At 46.0% G+C, this 18406-nt stretch overlaps 1 protein-coding gene across 4 annotated transcripts in view; it reads right to left on the minus strand.

The window, feature by feature from the left end:
• Positions 1-18406, minus strand: part of METTL6 (methyltransferase 6, tRNA N3-cytidine) — a 56030-nt gene that overhangs the window by 22531 nt on the left and 15093 nt on the right. For all 4 annotated transcript variants that reach the window (XM_069211933.1, XM_069211936.1, XM_069211934.1 and 1 more), the window contains one exon: positions 10409-10543. In XM_069211933.1, coding sequence (XP_069068034.1) covers positions 10409-10543 — 135 coding nt within the window. The remainder of the gene's footprint in view (positions 1-10408; positions 10544-18406) is intronic.

Raw genomic sequence — 18406 nt, forward strand, 5'->3', positions numbered from 1 at the left:
GTGATTTTAGAAAGGCTGACAAAGTTATCAGCCTATGGTTTCTCAGGTCTTCAGAGTCAATGTCAACCTCCTTCAGTGGTGGAGTGATGATACCTTTCTTAAAAAGTCTAGCAGCAAGGCCACAAAAAACGAGGCATTAATGGATTCACACCACAACGAAATAAGTGCTGGGGCAAAGGAATGCAGAATCAAAATTGGCATGGTTCATTTAAGAATCCTGACTTGAGGCTTGACAGAGCACAACATCAAAGGAAGCAAGTGTGCTTCCATCTGACCTGACTAACTGGGAGAAGAATTACATCAGTGGGTGTAACTGTTTTCATTTCCTCAATTTCTCCCAATCTTATTGGAAAACGTGTTAACTACCACTAACAGTTCAAGAGGCAGGTTCCCAGCCATGGAGAGGCAAGTTGTAATAAAAGGCACCCCAAGCTGCTTGGAGGCAGGCTTTTAACGTCAGAGTTAGCTGCTGCTAAAGAAGCAACGTTTCTCAGAGTAGTCCCTTCTCCTTCTTTTAGGCTTTTGGCAATATTTAGCTTTATTAACTCAGGGGAAACGCGGCAAGGAGTTTGTATAGCAACAATTACATAATGCTATCAAACACCCACATACCGAAAACAATAAACCCTATAGAAGTCTTACACAACAGACGACCCCAATACAACAAAACACCACCATCAATGCACACCAACACAAAACATAACTATGTAAAATCATACAGCTCCACAATAACATTGCAATAAAAAACACACCAAGAAATACCACCACAACAACACAGTTATTTGTATTTAAAATGACTAATTAAGGATGTCCTAACTAGCTTATGCTACTGCCATTTTAAGGATTTCCATTCTAGTACATTCATTAAAAGCATATTATTTTGGGGGAGTGGTCTGGCACCAGGCAAGAGGGCCGCATAATCGAGCAGCTCCATAGCGGCGCCTTACAGGCCCGTTAAAATCCATCACATTAATCCAGACCAGAGGCAGGGGAAAGGATCATCGGGAGTCGAGGCCTCCCTGAGGCCCAAAACAAAGAGAAACGGGACACAACAGCCGGCAATCAAGGGCTGGGAAGACAGAGCAACCTGCAGCTGGGAGAAAAGAAAATGGCAGGAGGAAAAAACAAACAAGACCCGGAGCAGAGCCATTAAGGTGCGTGGACCCACCCGATTAAAAGCAGCAACAGGGAAAGCCAAGTGGGCTCTGGAGGGGGCGTCCTGTACCTAGGAGGGGTTGGAAGCGGTGGGAAGCGGCCTTGACGCCTCCGGGTGGCCGACGCGACAGCGGGGAAACATGAAGAAGTGCTGCAGAGCATGGAGGGCACAAAATAAGTGGGATGAGTGGGTGAACCAGAGCCACGCCCCTGGGGGGCCTGAGTACCCACACTGGGCCTGGTGGGCAACCGCAGTATAGGGAGACAAGCGCAAAGGGAGAACCGTGGGTGAAGTTGTCCAACCCAGTGGCTGCCGGAAGGGACAATATAGGCCCAGGAATGTTATAGAGGCACATCAGCCCCCTGTGGAAACAGGAGAGGCCCAGGGGGATGACGCCTGTAACACCAGCAGTAGTATGGACTGGAAGGCACCACTATGAAGCGAAGGACCAGCGCTCCCAACAGTAAGCACCCCACTGGAGACAACCTTGCGATCGCACTGGGCCGAGGGCACTGGGTGAAGCCTAGACTGGGCTGTGAGGGGGCTTGAAAGAGGGGAGGCAGTTTCAGCACTCCGGAGGGGGGGGGGGGGGGGTAGGGTCCTCTGAGGACTTGACTCACATTGACCAGTGCAACAACTCAATGCAAAGAGACCAAGAGAGTGCCCCCACAAGGGGCCTGATAAAATGGGGCGCAACAGAGGCCCACAAGCAACGCAAACAAATAGTTTGGATAAGTACACGGTTCAGCTTGCAACAACGGGAGAGTAAGGGGCGATCTGAAATTGGAAAACACATTGATCCGTTTCTTTCTGGACTTCACCCTTCATGTCCAGAGGCAGAGATGCCATTTCGAGGAGGTCAAATTGGCCCTGCGGGCCAAGGACATCAAATACATGATGATCTTCCTGGCCAAACTAAAGATAGTGCAAGATGGCAGATCCTTGTTCTTCCAGTCTCTGGAGGAAACATGGACTGGCTGGAGGGCTGGCGCAAGACAGATCGGGCGGCCCTGTGGCCCGTGAGTGGCGAGTGAGATCGAGAGAGAGAGAGAGGGACTCCGAGACACGCCCAGACATGTCCCGTCCAGTCCAATACAGAACACCAGGGCAGTCCAAATGCACAAGAAGGACTGGGGTACCGATCCATGCCTAGCCCAGAGGGTGCATCAGACCAGGGGAGTCTGGACTTGAGCCAAGCAACAGGAGGAGAGTTGAGTTGAGTTGAGTTGAGCCTGATGCGGGGGGCGGGGCATCTGCCCAGAACCTCAGGACGAAACCAAGTATTGAACCCTGTCGTCTGTCTGTTTATACAGCAATTAATGAACAGGGTCAAATAGGAGCCGGGGGCTTATGGCTGGCCGTCTGCAATGGTCTGCAGACCAAACCCACTAATTGGTTTGAAGGGTTTGGGGCGACAGGCACTCTCCCAAGTTGTGAAGCGGGGTGTTGGGGTCCCATGGGGCAGGGCAGCAGGGAGGGAGGGAGGGGAAGTTTGTTGGGGAGAGGGAAGTTCAACAGTGGCAGCCTACAAGTTTAAATGTTCGAAGTGTGCATACAAAAGCTGAGTTCGGGGAGAAGGGGCTCCCAGAGGGCACCCAACCACAGAGGCAGAGAGCCAATGACTGGGGAGAGCATGATATAGCAACCAACCCAACTACATACAATGGCCAGTGGTTCGTATATTGGACTTAGCATCTTGTCATAGAATGTTAATGGGCTGGGGAGTAAAATTAAGAGTACAATAGTTCTACAACACCTCAGGTGTATGGCTCCAGACATAGTCTTGTTGCAGGAGACCCACCTTAGAGGGAACAACTACAAGGCTCTAAACAGATTTGGATACACTCTGGTGGTTCACGTGGGATACTCGTCAGATGCCAGGGGGGTGGGCATCCTGCTTAGGAGGACACTTCCATTCACACTAGTATGCTCCTGGGCAGATCCCATTGGCCGATTTACCGCAATCATGGGACAATGTGAGGGGCTCACACTAAACATATGCTCAGTGTACATCCCACCGCGCCTGCACAGGGTGACGTTGCCGTAAATTAGAACTCAGATGCTGGAGCTGCCAGCTGGGATCCTCATCATGGGAGGGAGGCAGGGGGGACATGAATGCGGTGATAGACACAGAGGCAGACGACTACTGAAATCGTTTGTAGAAGTGGTGGGACTGGTGGACATCTGAAGGACGCTACACACAGGAGAGGGCATACACATACTACTCTGCCCCACATGGCAGTTTTTCCAAGATAGATCACATATACACCCATAGCCGACACATAGGTCACTTTGGGGAGGCCAGGCATGGGGCGTGAGGAATCTCTGACCACTCGTTGGTAGTGATAACATTAAAGGGACAGAAACGTCACTATGCCACCAAACCCAGAATAGATCCATGGTACTTGAGGAACCTGGAAATTGGGGACAGCTACGGGAAGGGAAGGACCTCTACTTTAAAGAAAATGTGGGGTTGGTGTCATCCAGATGAGTGTTTGAGTGTTATGGGAGGCATTTAAGGCGGTCATTCGCGGACAGGCCCAATCGCTGATAAGGCGTTTAAAAAAAAGGAGAACAAGTTACGAATCGAAGCTCTGGAGAGGGAAGTAGGAGCGCTACAGGCCCAGCTGCCTGGTAACAGATCAGGAGAGCTCTGCCGGCATTTAATAGAGAGGCAAACTGAATTGTGTGAGCTGGCAGAGGACGAGGCCAGGAAATATGCCCAGGTGACACACAGAAGGTTATACGATATTGGGGATAAGGCAAGCATACTGCTAGTGTGGCTAGACCACAGAGACCAGAAACAAAAAGAGGTATGTTAGATAGTAGACGAATCGGGTGGGTCCAAACGGTCGAGCCCAGAAATATCTGGGGTTTTCGCCTGCTACTATGAGAAGCTATACTCCACAAAGACCCGTATGACAGATGACGACTGTGATGATTTGCTCAAAGACGTGGCCCTGGCGTCCTTCACAGAGGTAGAAAGGAAGTCACTGGAGGGAGAGCTGATGGCTGAGGAGATAGGCAGGCAATTGGAGCCCTACAGGCGGGAAAGGCAGCAGGCCCAAACGGGCTCTCAGTGGAGCTCTACAAGGGGCTGAAAAGCAGGGTGGCCTCACATCTAACGAAAATGTATCACGAGGCACTAAATGCGCAGCAACTGCCGGAAGATCAGAGGACAGCAACTATAGCGGTCATTCCTAAGGAAGGGAAGCCGACAACATAATGCACGTCATATAGGCCTATCGTCCTACTGAACGTGGAGTCAAAGGTACTGGCCAAGGTGCTGGCTACAAACGGTGATCACCTTCATTGTACATCCCGATCAATCGGGTTTTATGCCCCGGAGAAGCACCCAGCTTAACATCCGTCGGCTGTACGGAGTGCTCCACACAACACAGTCACTAGGGGGCACCCAGGCAGCTTTGTTGGCCCTAGACGCCAGGAAAGCATTTGACAGTCTGAAGTGGGGTCCGAAATTTTGCACCAGGGTTAGGGTTCTTTACCTGAATCAGCTGGTGAGGGTGATAGTAAATGGGTGAATTCCCGCACTTTTGAACTGCAGAGGGGTACGTGGCAGGGAGGCCCGCTCTCCCCTATGCTATATGCATTGGCCCTAGAACCGCTGGCAGCCTGGATCCGGCAGGACCCTTTGGTTTGGGGAATCCCAGGTGGGAAGGGGTAGGAGGAGCGTATCTCTCTATACGCAGATTACATATTACTATACGTCACGGAGATTACTCCAGGTATAACATTAACTGGGACAAATCCCTGCTGTACCCCCTGGCGGGGGGGACAGCTCCGATGCCCCCCCCCCCACAAGCAGACATTCCTGGGGCACCCAATGGCTTCAAATACTTGGGGATCTACACTACCAGAGACCCGCAAGAATTACTCCGAGTGAACTTGACCCCACAGGTGGAAAGGCTAGAGAGGGATGTAGAACATTGGTGACAACTACCATTGACACTAATGGGTAGGGCAGCCTTGTACAAGATGATGACACTGCCCCATCTGCTATATGTGTTTCAGAACACCCCGTGGCGATCCCCAAGGCGGGCTTTTAAAAAAAAATCAAAAAAAAAAAACAAAATCGATCAGGCGCTTAGATCGCTGTTGTGAGGGGGGACCTCCCGTATAGCGCTCAGAAAGCTTTATAGGGGGGTCTATGAGTGAGGACTGGCCATTCAAGGCACCCGGATGTACTACTGGGCAACCCAGCTGTGGTAATCAATGAATGGGCCTTCACAGGACCCAAGGAGCCAGCCTATAGGGTCGACAGGGCAGCGATGGGTGCCTGGGCTATGAGAAAGTCCTATACTGCCATTGAAGGGGCCGGGACCTATCGACTCACACCATAACTGTGGTGTGAGCATGGAGAGAGGCAAGTCACTACCGGGGGGCTGGGGGAATTGGCAACTTCCTGAGGGAAGTGAATGTGCTACAGGGGTTTTCTAGATGGGCCTGGAGTGGGATGGAACACCTGGGAGACGTGTGGAGGAACGATGCTATGATATCCTTTGAGGACCTACAGACAGAGTTTGCCTTACAGGAGGCGGAAGATATAGATACTTGTGACTGCATTATGCGCTGCGTAGCCACATACATATGGGGGAGCAAATCCAAGACACAACGCTACTTGAAGACAGGATCCTTACAGAACCGCTGCCGGACCAGGCAATCTCAATTTTTATAGGAAACTGTCCATCAACTCCCCCAGTCCAAACTAACGACTGCGGGTGGCGTCGCAGAGGACGTAGGTCCTCTGGATGAGGATGAATGGGCTGACATGTTGAAAAGCGCTAGAGAAATTGCAATTCGGACCCGCTTTAGTTTGGTGCAGCTTCGGATACTGCACAGATCCTATCTCTCCAGGGTGCGACTGCAGCGGATGGGGAGCACCCAGTCAGATCTCTGTGTGAGAGGGTGTGAGATGCCGGGAACATTCTATCACATACTATGGTCCTGCCCACAGATACAGATGTTTTGTAGGGAAGTGGTGGACGAGATGTCACGGATAGTGGGAGGCCATGTCCCGATGGACCTTAGGTGGTTGCTCTTATCAATCCCAGGAGAAACTGTGTGGAAAAAAACCCAAGTGGTATGGCTGAGGTTGGCAGCGGGAGTGGCTAAGAGGAATGTGACCAGGTTATGGGGTGCACCCCATCGACCGAGGGGGGAGGACTGGGTGGCAGATATGGACTGATGCTGTGGCTCTGAGCGAGTGGTCTACAAAAGCAGGGGGTGCCCAACAAAATGGGACAAGATATGGGGACAAAGGACTGCAGCTCAGGGCACGTGAGCAGGAGGAGGGTGCCAGAAAAGGCGGAGTGGCCGTTAGGGAGGTAGAGACTAGTCTTTTCACTCTTGGTGGGAGGAGAAAAGGTAGAAGCGCGATAGAGGGGATCCGTGGGCAAAAGGTCCTGGAACGATTCTGTACAACGTCACACCCGTTCACTAACTATCATGTCAAATTTCCGTTGTTTATATGTATTGTATACCACGTGATGTTAAATAAAAAGATTTACAAAACAAACACAAAAAAAGCATATCATTTCGTTGTGCTTGGTTTAAAAGAAAATGAACTAAAAATGTACCACTATATGAAGTGTTTCAAGAGGTGTCGGAGGCTGGCAAGGAATTATCTTAATGTAATGTATATAGGTTTTCATGAACCAGTTGTTGCGCCTTTTGAGTGTGCCAAGTAGGAAACATTATTAGATTGTACATAAATCAATGTATGTTATAAGGTTGCAAAATGCATGCGGGTCTGGAGCTATAATAATTCAAAATGAATCTCATAGAGTTGTGAGTACTGAGCCCAATAAATGGAGAGGCAAAATGGAGGGGCATTAATTAGTGAGTGAGGATATTTTGTGGCGATTCAGTGATCTTGGACTGCTGAAAGCTGTGTAGCTGTTACTCCATTCGAAATTTTCTAGCTAGTTAATAAGAGGGTACAGCTCATTTATTTATTTCCATGGAATTACTGAAACTTATCAGTTGTAAGCAAATTAGAGCAAAAATATAACATACATTTTACTTAGTTTTATGTTGTTTTTCATGTATTATTGTTTTGAAAACAAGTTTATTAATTCTAGGCCTGCACCTACTTTCAGTTCTACACCCCCTTTCCTTATGAATTAATTTCTGGAGTGTTGCCCACTTAGGAATTTTCGTACCAGATCTAATTTATTGATACGAATTCAACACTAGTTACGCACTCTTGGGTGGTCATATGTTTGGATCTCAATCTGCGTCATATTGTTTTCCCTCCATTTGCATATTTTCAATATTTCTGATCATTCTCTTTATTGTAAAGCAGTTAAAACCTTGTTTTACAAACAAGACACTGTCTAGACTCAGTACACTCCATCCTACGTGGCATAACACCAATTGTTGGTATACAATGTGCCCTGTAAATAACTGAGAATATAACCTATTAATTATTGGACTTTAGAAAACATGCTTTTTATTGGCTATATTAGCAGCAACGTTAAGCAGCAAAAAAGTAACAAAAGAATATGCTTAAAGCTTCATACCATTTAAGTATAGGAGCAGAAAGCGTGAGAAGCCGGGCCATCAGATTTCAAAAAGGTAATTAATAAAGCAAAAGAGATGGTTGGGATATAAAGAATCAGGCCAGTTGGAGCACGTTCCTCGGCCATGGAAATGGTGGAAGCTGAAGAAGGGAACAAGGTTTTCACAAATAACATGCAATGGATAGCATCCTTGGGCTATAGGCAGAGTGTTGGTGCAGGATATTTCAAGCAGTTTGTGGCTAGTGCTGTTAAGAAGGAGATTGAACACTGGGTTGATTTAGCTAGGCCCCAACAGCACCAAGCACCACTTTTAAAACAAATCGCAGAAAACTCTGGGAACATGTTAGCATATGCATCAATGGACAAATAACACACTGAACAAATTCAAATAAGTGATCCACAGTTACAAACATAACCATACAGGGAGTGCAGAATTATTAGGCAAGTTGTATTTTTGAGGATTAATTTTATTATTGAACAACAACCATGTTCTCAATGAACCCAAAAAACTCATTAATATCAAAGCTGAATATTTTTGGAAGTAGTTTTTAGTTTGTTTTTAGTTTTAGCTATGTTAGGGGGATATCTGTGTGTGCAGGTGACTATCACTGTGCATAATTATAAGGCAACTTAACAAAAAAAAATATATACCCATTTCAATTATTTATTATTACCAGTGAAACCAATATAACATCTCAACATTCACAAATATACATTTCTGACATTCAAAAACAAAACAAAAACAAATCGGTGACCAATATAGCCACCTTTCTTTGCAAGGACACTCAAAAGCCTGCCATCCATGGATTCTGTCAGTGTTTTGATCTGTTCACCATCAACATTGCGTGCAGCAGCAACCACAGCCTCCCAGACACTGTTCAGAGAGGTGTACTGTTTTCCCTCCTTGTAAATCTCACATTTGATGATGGACCACAGGTTCTCAATGGGGTTCAGATCAGGTGAACAAGGAGGCCATGTCATTAGATTTCCTTCTTTTATACCCTTTCTTGCCAGCCACGCTGTGGAGTACTTGGACGCGTGTGATGGAGCATTGTCCTGCATGAAAATCATGTTTTTCTTGAAGGATGCAGACTTCTTCCTGTACCACTGCTTGAAGAAGGTGTCTTCCAGGAACTGGCAGTAGGACTGGGAGTTGAGCTTGACTCCATCTTCAACCCGAAAAGGCCCCACAAGCTCATCTTTGATGATACCAGCCCAAACCAGTACTCCACCTCCACCTTGCTGGCGTCTGAGTCGGACTGGAGCTCTCTGCCCTTTACCAATCCAGCCACGGGCCCATCCATCTGGCCCATCAAGACTCACTCTCATTTCATCAGTCCATAAAACCTTAGAAAAATCAGTCTTGAGATATTTCTTGGCCCAGTCTTGACGTTTCAGCTTGTGTGTCTTGTTCAGTGGTGGTCGTCTTTCAGCCTTTCTTACCTTGGCCATGTCTCTGAGTATTGCACACCTTGTGCTTTTGGGCACTCCAGTGATGTTGCAGCTCTGAAATATGGCCAAACTGGTGGCAAGTGGCATCGTGACAGCTGCACGCTTGACTTTTCTCAGTTCATGGGCAGTTATTTTGCGCCTTGGTTTTTCCACACGCTTCTTGCGACCCTGTTGACTATTTTGAATGAAACGCTTGATTGTTCGATGATCACGCTTCAGAAGCTTTGCAATTTTAAGAGTGCTGCATCCCTCTGCAAGATATCTCACTATTTTTGGCTTTTCTGAGCCTGTCAAGTCCTTCTTTTGACCCATTTTGCCAAAGGAAAGGAAGTTGCCTAATAATTATGCACACCTGATATAGGGTGTTGATGTAATTAGACCACACCCCTTCTCATTACAGAGATGCACATCACCTAATATGCTTAATTGGTAGTAGGCTTTCGAGCCTATACAGCTTGGAGTAAGACAACATGCATAAAGAGGATGATGTGGTCAAAATACTCATTTGCCTAATAATTCTGCACTCCCTGTAAAGTGAAACAGAAAGCTGGTGTGAAAACATAATCGTGTGTTCTTATCTACTATAATCATATGTATTATAGTAGTTTTGTTTTACACAAATGAAAAAGCAATATTTTATAATCAAATAGAGAGGCCATTTAGTATTGGTTCGAAGCATCCAGTAGCTTTCACTATGCCTAATAAATGTCATTGTTCGAGTGGGTGCAGAAGCCTTGTTATTCACGGTTGTACATTTTCACATTTCTGCAAGGTGTAACCTCACTTTCAAACCTGACAACCTGAAGCAGGATTTCAGGAAAATAATGAGTTCAGCATATTTTTTAAGAATATCTACTCCTCAAGGAAGTCTTGCACTTTCTCTGGGAGAAGATCCTGCTACCTGCTCATTAGATAAGGGTTTGTTGAAAGTCACAGGTTTCTGTCATGTACTTAGGCTCCAAAGTCTTACATTAATAGAAAGGCTGAAATAAACTACCCTAAACTTTATATGTATTTTAGCATTCTGCTCCAAATGACCCTCTTGTAGTAGGATCTCTGGTCTTTTCAAATTACAATTGTCTTTAATTATTTTGCTTTCTGTTCTGCCTGCTATTTCACATTAAATCCAATGTGGACATGGGCTTCCCCTCATGCTGCGGTCTGTTGTTAACATTGGTGTACTACGTAAATTGTTTCTGTTGTACCTGCGCACTTCGAAAGATTTCAGAACTCATGTCCTATATTAAACCACACTCACCTTTACAAATTCAACCGCTCTAGGAGAGAAATCACAGGCGTAAGCAAAACTTTTCAGATCTTCTTCCAAAAGAGGAAAGAGGCAATTGCCAACTCCACAGCCGGCTTCAAGAATGGTCAACTTCTGACCATTAAACTGCAGGAGGAAAACAGAAGACAATACTCAGATCAAAGCTTGTGAATTCCATAATAAAAACAGTGATCCACATTCATCCCGTTTTCAAAGCTTACAATAGAAACTCTGTGCATAGTGTGACAATGTCCCTGCTGGCACATGGACTTAAATTTAAATTATCTTAAAACTTCACAATGAAATAAAGGAAAACAACAAATTAATCCAAAATATCGTGCAAAATATGCCAACTGGAATGGAAACTTCTAAGTCCTGATGAAGGTTATGGCAGGCGGTAGTTTTAACAGGTGTCTAGATTGCTACCTAATCTACACCACATTTTGAGTAATAGGTCTATGAAAAGTGTTTATAAGTCCTTGGCTGCTCACCAGCTTTGTACAGAAAACAGGCCCACGACTTCCAGTTGTTTGTGCTCTACAGTCCAACAAGTCAGGCAATTCCATCATCTAGAATTAAGATCTGTGGCTTTTACAAGTGGGCTTGAGTGTTCAACTCTTCCCCTCAAGCTTGCTCATCCAATCCTAAACTCTCCACCCCACCAATTTATGAATAGCCAGGGATTTCAGGAGCTGAGAACTGCCCCTGAAAATGCATGTCAGGCCTTAGGGTTGATTTTTGGACAACTCGTTTTGTGATGTGGAAAACATGGGGGCACAGTGGGATCTATGAGCAATATCATCCTACAGACTGGACAATTCTACTAGCTTGACAACCCTGGAGACTTTGGCTCAGAGTTCTTTATTATGACCAATACTTCTCATCTACTGAAAGGTACTAAACAGAATGCTACAAATGAATCAAGAGTGCTATGATATGTTTGTCCTAGTTTCTCAATGTGATGCAATGGAATGGAATGTGGATTTGCAGAGTGCAAAACTTGTCACCCGTGACGGTATCCAGGCACTGACCCCGAGCATGAGGGAAGTGTTAGAAATGGGGTCTCTAGTTGGCAGGTTTGCACCCTGTCCAAGTAGGGTCCTTCACTCTAGTCAGGATAAGGGAGATACGCGCTCAGATAACCCCTGCTCACCCCCTTGGTAGCTTGGGAAGAGCTGTCAGGGTTATCTCAGAAGCAATGTGTAAAGCATTTTCACATAACACACACTGACACAGTGAAAACACTACAAAAGGACACCACACCAGTTTTAGAAAAATAGCCAATATTTATCGCTTTAAAACAAGACCAAATACGATAAAAATCCAACATACCGTAATAAAAATATGAATTCTGCAAGAGTTACTCAAAAATACAGTTCTTTGAAGTCAATAGCTCCACTTGGGGCTATCACGTTGTCGTGAGCAACAAAACAACAGTTCAGGGCGGCCGGAGCATCGAGGGCCAGCTACAATGTCGGGAAGACCCGCAAACAGTACCTTGGATTTGTAGGGCGTAGTGATCCTCGCTCCAGAGAGTGGCCTCGCTGACGTCGCGGTGTCGGTTCCAGAGTCGGTGCAGAAGTCGTCGGGCCCTTGAAGTCACATGCCTTGCGGATCGAACTCCGGACTAAGTCAGGTGCGCTGATGTTGATGGCATCAGGGCTGCGGTGCGAAGCAGGATGAGGCGACGTGTGGTGCCCACATGTCACGGGCAGGCATCGGCTGGGTGACAGCGTCCATCGGCGTTGGTGAGACTGTGTCTGCGGTGTGAAGCGGTGCGGTGCAACGTGCAGTGTCCACAGGTCATGGTGCAAGCAGTGGCGGCAGGCCCAAACCAGCAGTGTGGGACGGGACGGTGCTTCGTGACCCTCACGAGTGGTGTCCACAGGCCACAGTGCAGCAGGATGCCTGGTGATGACAAGGGAGTCGATGATGCTGGCGTCGGTGGACCGGGGCTGCAGTCCGGGCCGGTGCTTTGTGTACCTCACAAACTGTGTCCACAGGCCACGGTACAGGCAGCAGCGCCGGTGTCAGCAGGTGCGTCGTCGTCAGGGATGCCCAGGCTGCAGTGTGAGCAGGCAATGCCGGAGTGCAGGCCCTACAGATCGCGGCGCGAGCAGCGGCTCGGTGAAGTCATCCAAAGACAGCGTCGGTGAGACCAGGGTCGCGGTGCGAAGTGGGGCAATGCGACTCCGTGCGGCGTCAGCAGGTCACGGTGCAGGCCAGTGGCTTCGTTCGCGGCCTTGCAGTGGATTTTCTTCTTGTACAGCACAAAACACACAGTTCCTAGTGCTGCAGGTCGAGGAATGTGAAGTCTTTGGTGTCCCTGAGACTTCCATCAGGAGGCAAGCTCTACTCCAAGCCCTTGGAGAACTTTCTTAAGCAGGACACACATCAAAGTTCACCTTTTGCACTCTTTTCAGGCAGAAGCAGCAACTGCAAGCCAGTCCAGGAAAGCAACACAGAAAAGGGGCAGTACTCCTCCTCCAGCTCTTCTCCGTGCAGAGGTTCCTCTTGATTCCAGAAAGATTTTAAAAGTCTGGGGTTTGGGTCTTCTTCTTATACCCCTTTCTACCTTTGAAGTTGGCAAACTTCAAAGCAAAGTCTCAAGTGTTTGGGGCCTGGCCTGGCCAAGGAAGGATGTCACAGACACACACCAGGGGGCTGGAGACTGCATTGTGTGAGGGCAGGTACAGTCCTTTCAGGTGTGAATGACCACTCCCCCCTCCCCTCTAGCTCATATGGCTCATTGGGATATGCAGGCTACCCCGCTCCCCCCTTTGTGTCTTTGTCTAGAGAGGTGCTAAACAGCCCAATTGTCAAACTGACCCAGGCAGACAAGCCACAAACAGGACGGACAGACAGAACAGTTTAAGCAAGAAAATACCTATTTACTAAAAGTTTCATTTTCTAACAGACAATTTAAAAACTAACTTCACTAAAAGATGTCTTGCTAAATTGTGAGTTCAGAGACCCTAAACTCCACATTTTTATCTGCTCTCATAGGGCATTTGTGATTTAAGGATATTTAAAGGCAGCCCCCATGTTAACCTATGAGAGAGATAGGCCTTGCACAGTGAAAACCGAATTTGGCAGTATTTCACTTTTGGGACATATAAAACACACTAGTATATGTCCTACCTTAAACATATATTTCACCCTGCCCCTGGGGCTACCTAGGGCCTACCTTAGCGGTGCCTGGCATGTAGTAAAAGAGAAGGTTTAGGCCTGGCAAGTGGGTACACTTGCCAAGTTGAATTGGAAGTTTAAAACCGCACACACAGACAATGCAGTGGCAGGTCTGAGCCATGTTTACAGTGCGACTAATGTGGGTGGCACAATCAGTGCTGCGGGCCCACTAGTAGCAATTGACTTACAGGCCTGGGAAACCTCTAGTGCACTTTACTAGGGACTTACCAGTAAATCAAATATGCCAATCATGGATAAACCAATCAACAGTACAATTTACAGAGAGCATATGTACTTTAGCACTGTTTTAGCAGTGGTAAAGAGCCCAGAGTCCTAAAGCCAACAAATACTGGTCAGAAAAATTAGAAGGAATGAGGCAAAAAGACTGGGGATGACCCTGCAAAAAAAGGCCAGGTGCAACAGGAAGGCTCGGAGGGTCCCAGCCCAGGAATGAGAAACTACAAAAAAATCCCAAATCCACCCCCCCTCCCTCACCCAAAACAGAACTGGGATTCCTAAATCCACTGTCAGCTAGATCTCAGGTTCGAAGGTCTAGTTAATGGGGTGATCAGTGCATTAAAGATGCATACCATTTTCAGTTCCAATGAGCGCCAAAGCCAATGTTACAACAGGGGGAACACAGGTGCTGGGAATGGGCTTTACATCCAAAGTAAGACCCCTGGATATACCACACTTTGTGGGCCAATCTCTTACAATTAAAGTTATGGCCCAATTGTATCAGTGCCACCAGCAGAGCCTGCGGTATACAGTGAATACACTAGTTCCGAATGGTAAGTGGGCACACTTGTTTTTATATTTAGAACCTTGCAACATCCTTCAAGTGCAATGTCCTCGGGACAGTACATTGTAGATATGGGATATCCAACAGAGGCACAGGAGGGTTAAATCCACACAAATGTTTAGAATAGCCATTGTATGTAAATTTATGTTCTACAGATTTTCTGAAATTCAGCATAAATTAAGCCTTCATTGGACACCTATAAAGATGGTTCAAACTATTACAGAATCAAGATGAACAGCCTCAATGAACAGAAAACATTGCAAAGACATTTCTTTCGTCATCTATCACACCACAATAATAGGTCACAAATTTTATGTGAGGTTCTGAAAATAAGAGGATGTACGAGACCTGTAGAGTTGCTTCCTCCTTCCTTCAGAAAAAAGTTGCAAGAATATGGCTGTGGCAATGATTATGGATATTTTAAGTGCAAGGATATGTAACTGAAGTATAAAATCCCTCAAAACCCTAACTTAGTTTTGCTGATTATACTGTGGTCACATTAATGTAATGGATTATTGCTGAACAATAAGGTGTTTTCCCACTGATCTGACTATAAAGTTAAGGGGCATGCTTGGATGAAAGCCCTAGACCACCTATGCAGCCTATTACGGGCTTTTTGTTGTGTCTGACATTCCCCTATATTTTGGCTCAATTTAAAGGCCCCTTATCCGAACAGACCCCCATAAATCTCAAATCTTGTGTTACCCAGAGCCACCCTTAGTGTACCCAAGATAGGTGCAATACAAAAACTGGGTGTTACCTTGAGGGGTTATCACCACTCACTTCCTTTACTCACATCCCACCCAGTGGCAGTGTGTGTTTATTTTTCGAGATACATCAGCTGCAACAGGAAGTGAAGTCTATTGGCATTCCTGTGTAAATTACGTCCAGCACCACTGGGTAAAAAGGCCCTAATGTGGCAATGTTTCCTTAATAAATCTCAACATTTGCTACCAGCAACTTCCTTTGGCCACCATATTGGGACAATACAACCACCATCTCATTATGAGATCTCATATGAGGTCCATAAGTACCAGAGTTACCAAATACAAGGGTGCCATATTGTAGAGATTCCAAATACAAATATCTGTACTTGTGAATTGTGTCACTAAATTAGAACCCAAATAAACCTGCTTTATTGTGGTTGTGCAATTCTTACTAGCATTGCAAAATAAAAGCACGTAGACCTTTGTCTGTATATTGAAAACCACTGAATACATAGAAATTACCTGTTTAGGTCGCCATTTTGGACCTACAACCATTTCATGCAACTCTATCATTTGACACATATCACAACCAGCAATAGCAATATAGGCTAACACGCAAACCTATAATTCATTGCCTAGTTGTGGTTCCTTGCAACCATGACTATGCATCTGTGTTATGCATGTGCAATCTACTAATACAAACTGGTGCTCTGTTATGTAATCTTCTCACCAATGCATACCTGCCCGTTGGCATGCTGGTGTGTCCTTCTCAATAAAAGCACAACCTTATGTAAACCTTTAATATGCATGATACAAATGCCACTTCCCCTTTCTAGACAATCTCCTTCCTGCATCAAAACATTTTGTAGACCCTATGTACTTGTATTATGATTGTTTATCCTTAGTCTCTTACATCTTAAGAAGAGTCAGGATTGGCTGGGAGCACCCAGGCAAGGCGCTCCCAGGCAGACTGGGAGCCTGTGCAGGCTCTCTCCAGCCCAGAGTGCACGTCACATCTGTGGCCCGCCCTTTTACCAAACAACGATAATAAATAAAGTTTACTATTGTTATTTGGTAAAAGTTTTACAGCTGTTGCTGCTGGTGGGAAAAGGTGTGTGGGGGGGGGGGGGGGGGGGACACTCCTCCGCCCTTATGGATGAGCCGCCCCTGGTGAATGGGCTTAATAATAACAGGAAACTCGTCTTGGAGGCACCGAGAGTGTCTTCCTAGAGCACTAGTGGTAGGACAGCATATACCACTCTGGTTTTGTCCAAGTATTGCAGGGTGCAGTGACCCTAGTCCGATGGTCCATTCCCCTGATAGCAGAGTTCAGAGAGGTCTATGGGTTGGTATATTTCACTGGTGAGTAGAAAAGAGGGCGGTCACTAGTCATTCATAAGTGTTTATGCCCCATCTGCATCTTCTCCAGGAATTAACAGTACTTGTGGGGTGACTTTATTGTAACCATGGACAGACACTTAGACACTCATGGGGCATAAAACCACTAGGAACAGGGTTTTTGAGGACTGGGCAAACTCTTTGGGACTTTGTGATGTATAGCACACATGGAACTTGGGAAATACCCTTTATAACGCAGTTCAAACCACACTGTGCCTCATCATTGCAGTCCGAAACACAAGTGCGCCTTTAAAACTAATTCCTTTACAATGCAAGTGCTATTAACGACTTAAGGAAAGCATTTTTTTGGACTGATGTTGGGCTTGAAGTCCAACACTGTCCCTAGTGTTGCCAGACTGGAGTTTGAATAGTAAATTATACTGTTCCAAAGTCCAGCACTTTCCCTAAGGCAAGTTGTAAAACGACTTGCGTGGTAAAGGAATGAATTGTAAAGAAACACTTGTGGTTCAGACAGCGTTGTAAAGGCATGTGTGGTTCCAACAAACAACCATGGAACTTGCAATAGAGTATATACATTTTACTCTGTATCTGGCCCATCTCCAGAATTGACTACTTCTTTCTCCAGGCCACAAAGTTGTCATGCATCCAGGAGACATGTATAATACCAAGAGGTGTGTCTGATCACTCCCTGGCGGAGCTGTCCCTAAGGGTTGCAAGGAAGAAAAATAGTGGTAATGTGGCAACATGCTACCTGATGGTTAACTGATAAAGAGGTTAGTCAAAATACATGCACAAATTGACACTTCCTTATTGAATGGAGGTTCTATCACATCAGCTCATATGGGATGGGAAGCTCTCAAAGCTGTATTTCAAGGCAAAACTATCTCATATTGACAGAACTAAGATAAGGAGAGGGAATCAGACATAACTGCGGTGGAGACGTGCATACTTAACATTGAACAGATGTTACCAGTCTGTGAGAATATTACCCTGTTCGAAAACTTGAGACAGAGAAAAGGTCTCTGAAACAGATGGCCTTACACTCTGCCACAGTGACATGCTTGGAAACCCAGAGACGCATGTACAAATCTGGCAACATGGTAGTCAAGCTTCTGTATTGGCTCACACACAGGGTGCAGGCATTCAAGTTAGTATAAAAAATCTGGTGCTTATCTGGGCAACGAGGGCCTGGTGCTGCAGATGTGTTCTCGGCATTTGCAGCATACTGCCACTCATTCTACAGAGCTTGTCTGGTGCCAAGAACAGAGTATGCCTCGCCTCTAATTACCGTTCTTCCTATGAAGACTACAGAAGCAGAAGACTGCAAGGTGTTGGACCTCCTGCTAAGTGTATAAAAGATTGCAAAGGTCATAAATGACATACAACCCAGGAAGACTACATGGCCAAGTGAATTCCCACTCACACACTTTTGACAATCCACCTTCTAAATATGCTCCAGCAGGGAACCAAGGTGAGTTCTTTACCAGAAGACCTGGAAATGACCACAATTTTATTTCCTGAATACTAAATTCAAAGTCCTTGGTAGGGTTAATAAGGTTGAAAACCTAATTAGAGCCCCAACACCAAAATGGTTTCAAGCTGGGGCAGGATACCAGGCACTGCATCAGACATGTTCAAATGGTGCAGGTAAGTGCACAAGCGTTCACAGGACCAAGTGTGCTAATACTAGATTTTGAAAACATGCCCTCCCCCAATTATTTTTCACTCTGGCCATGGAGATGCTTGCAAATTCAACTGCTGAGAATCACTGGCACAGAGATTCCAATGGGAGTGGAGAGGATCAACGATCACATTCCACTATATGCAGATGATATACTTTTTTCTGGCAATAATTCATGGATGAGACACACATTAATTAAAACAAGTAAACTGAGGTAAATCTATTATAATTTAATATTATGATCAGAGGTG

This window comes from Pleurodeles waltl, chromosome 10 (assembly GCF_031143425.1).
Source record: "Pleurodeles waltl isolate 20211129_DDA chromosome 10, aPleWal1.hap1.20221129, whole genome shotgun sequence".
NCBI classification, from domain to species: Eukaryota; Metazoa; Chordata; class Amphibia; order Caudata; family Salamandridae; genus Pleurodeles; species Pleurodeles waltl.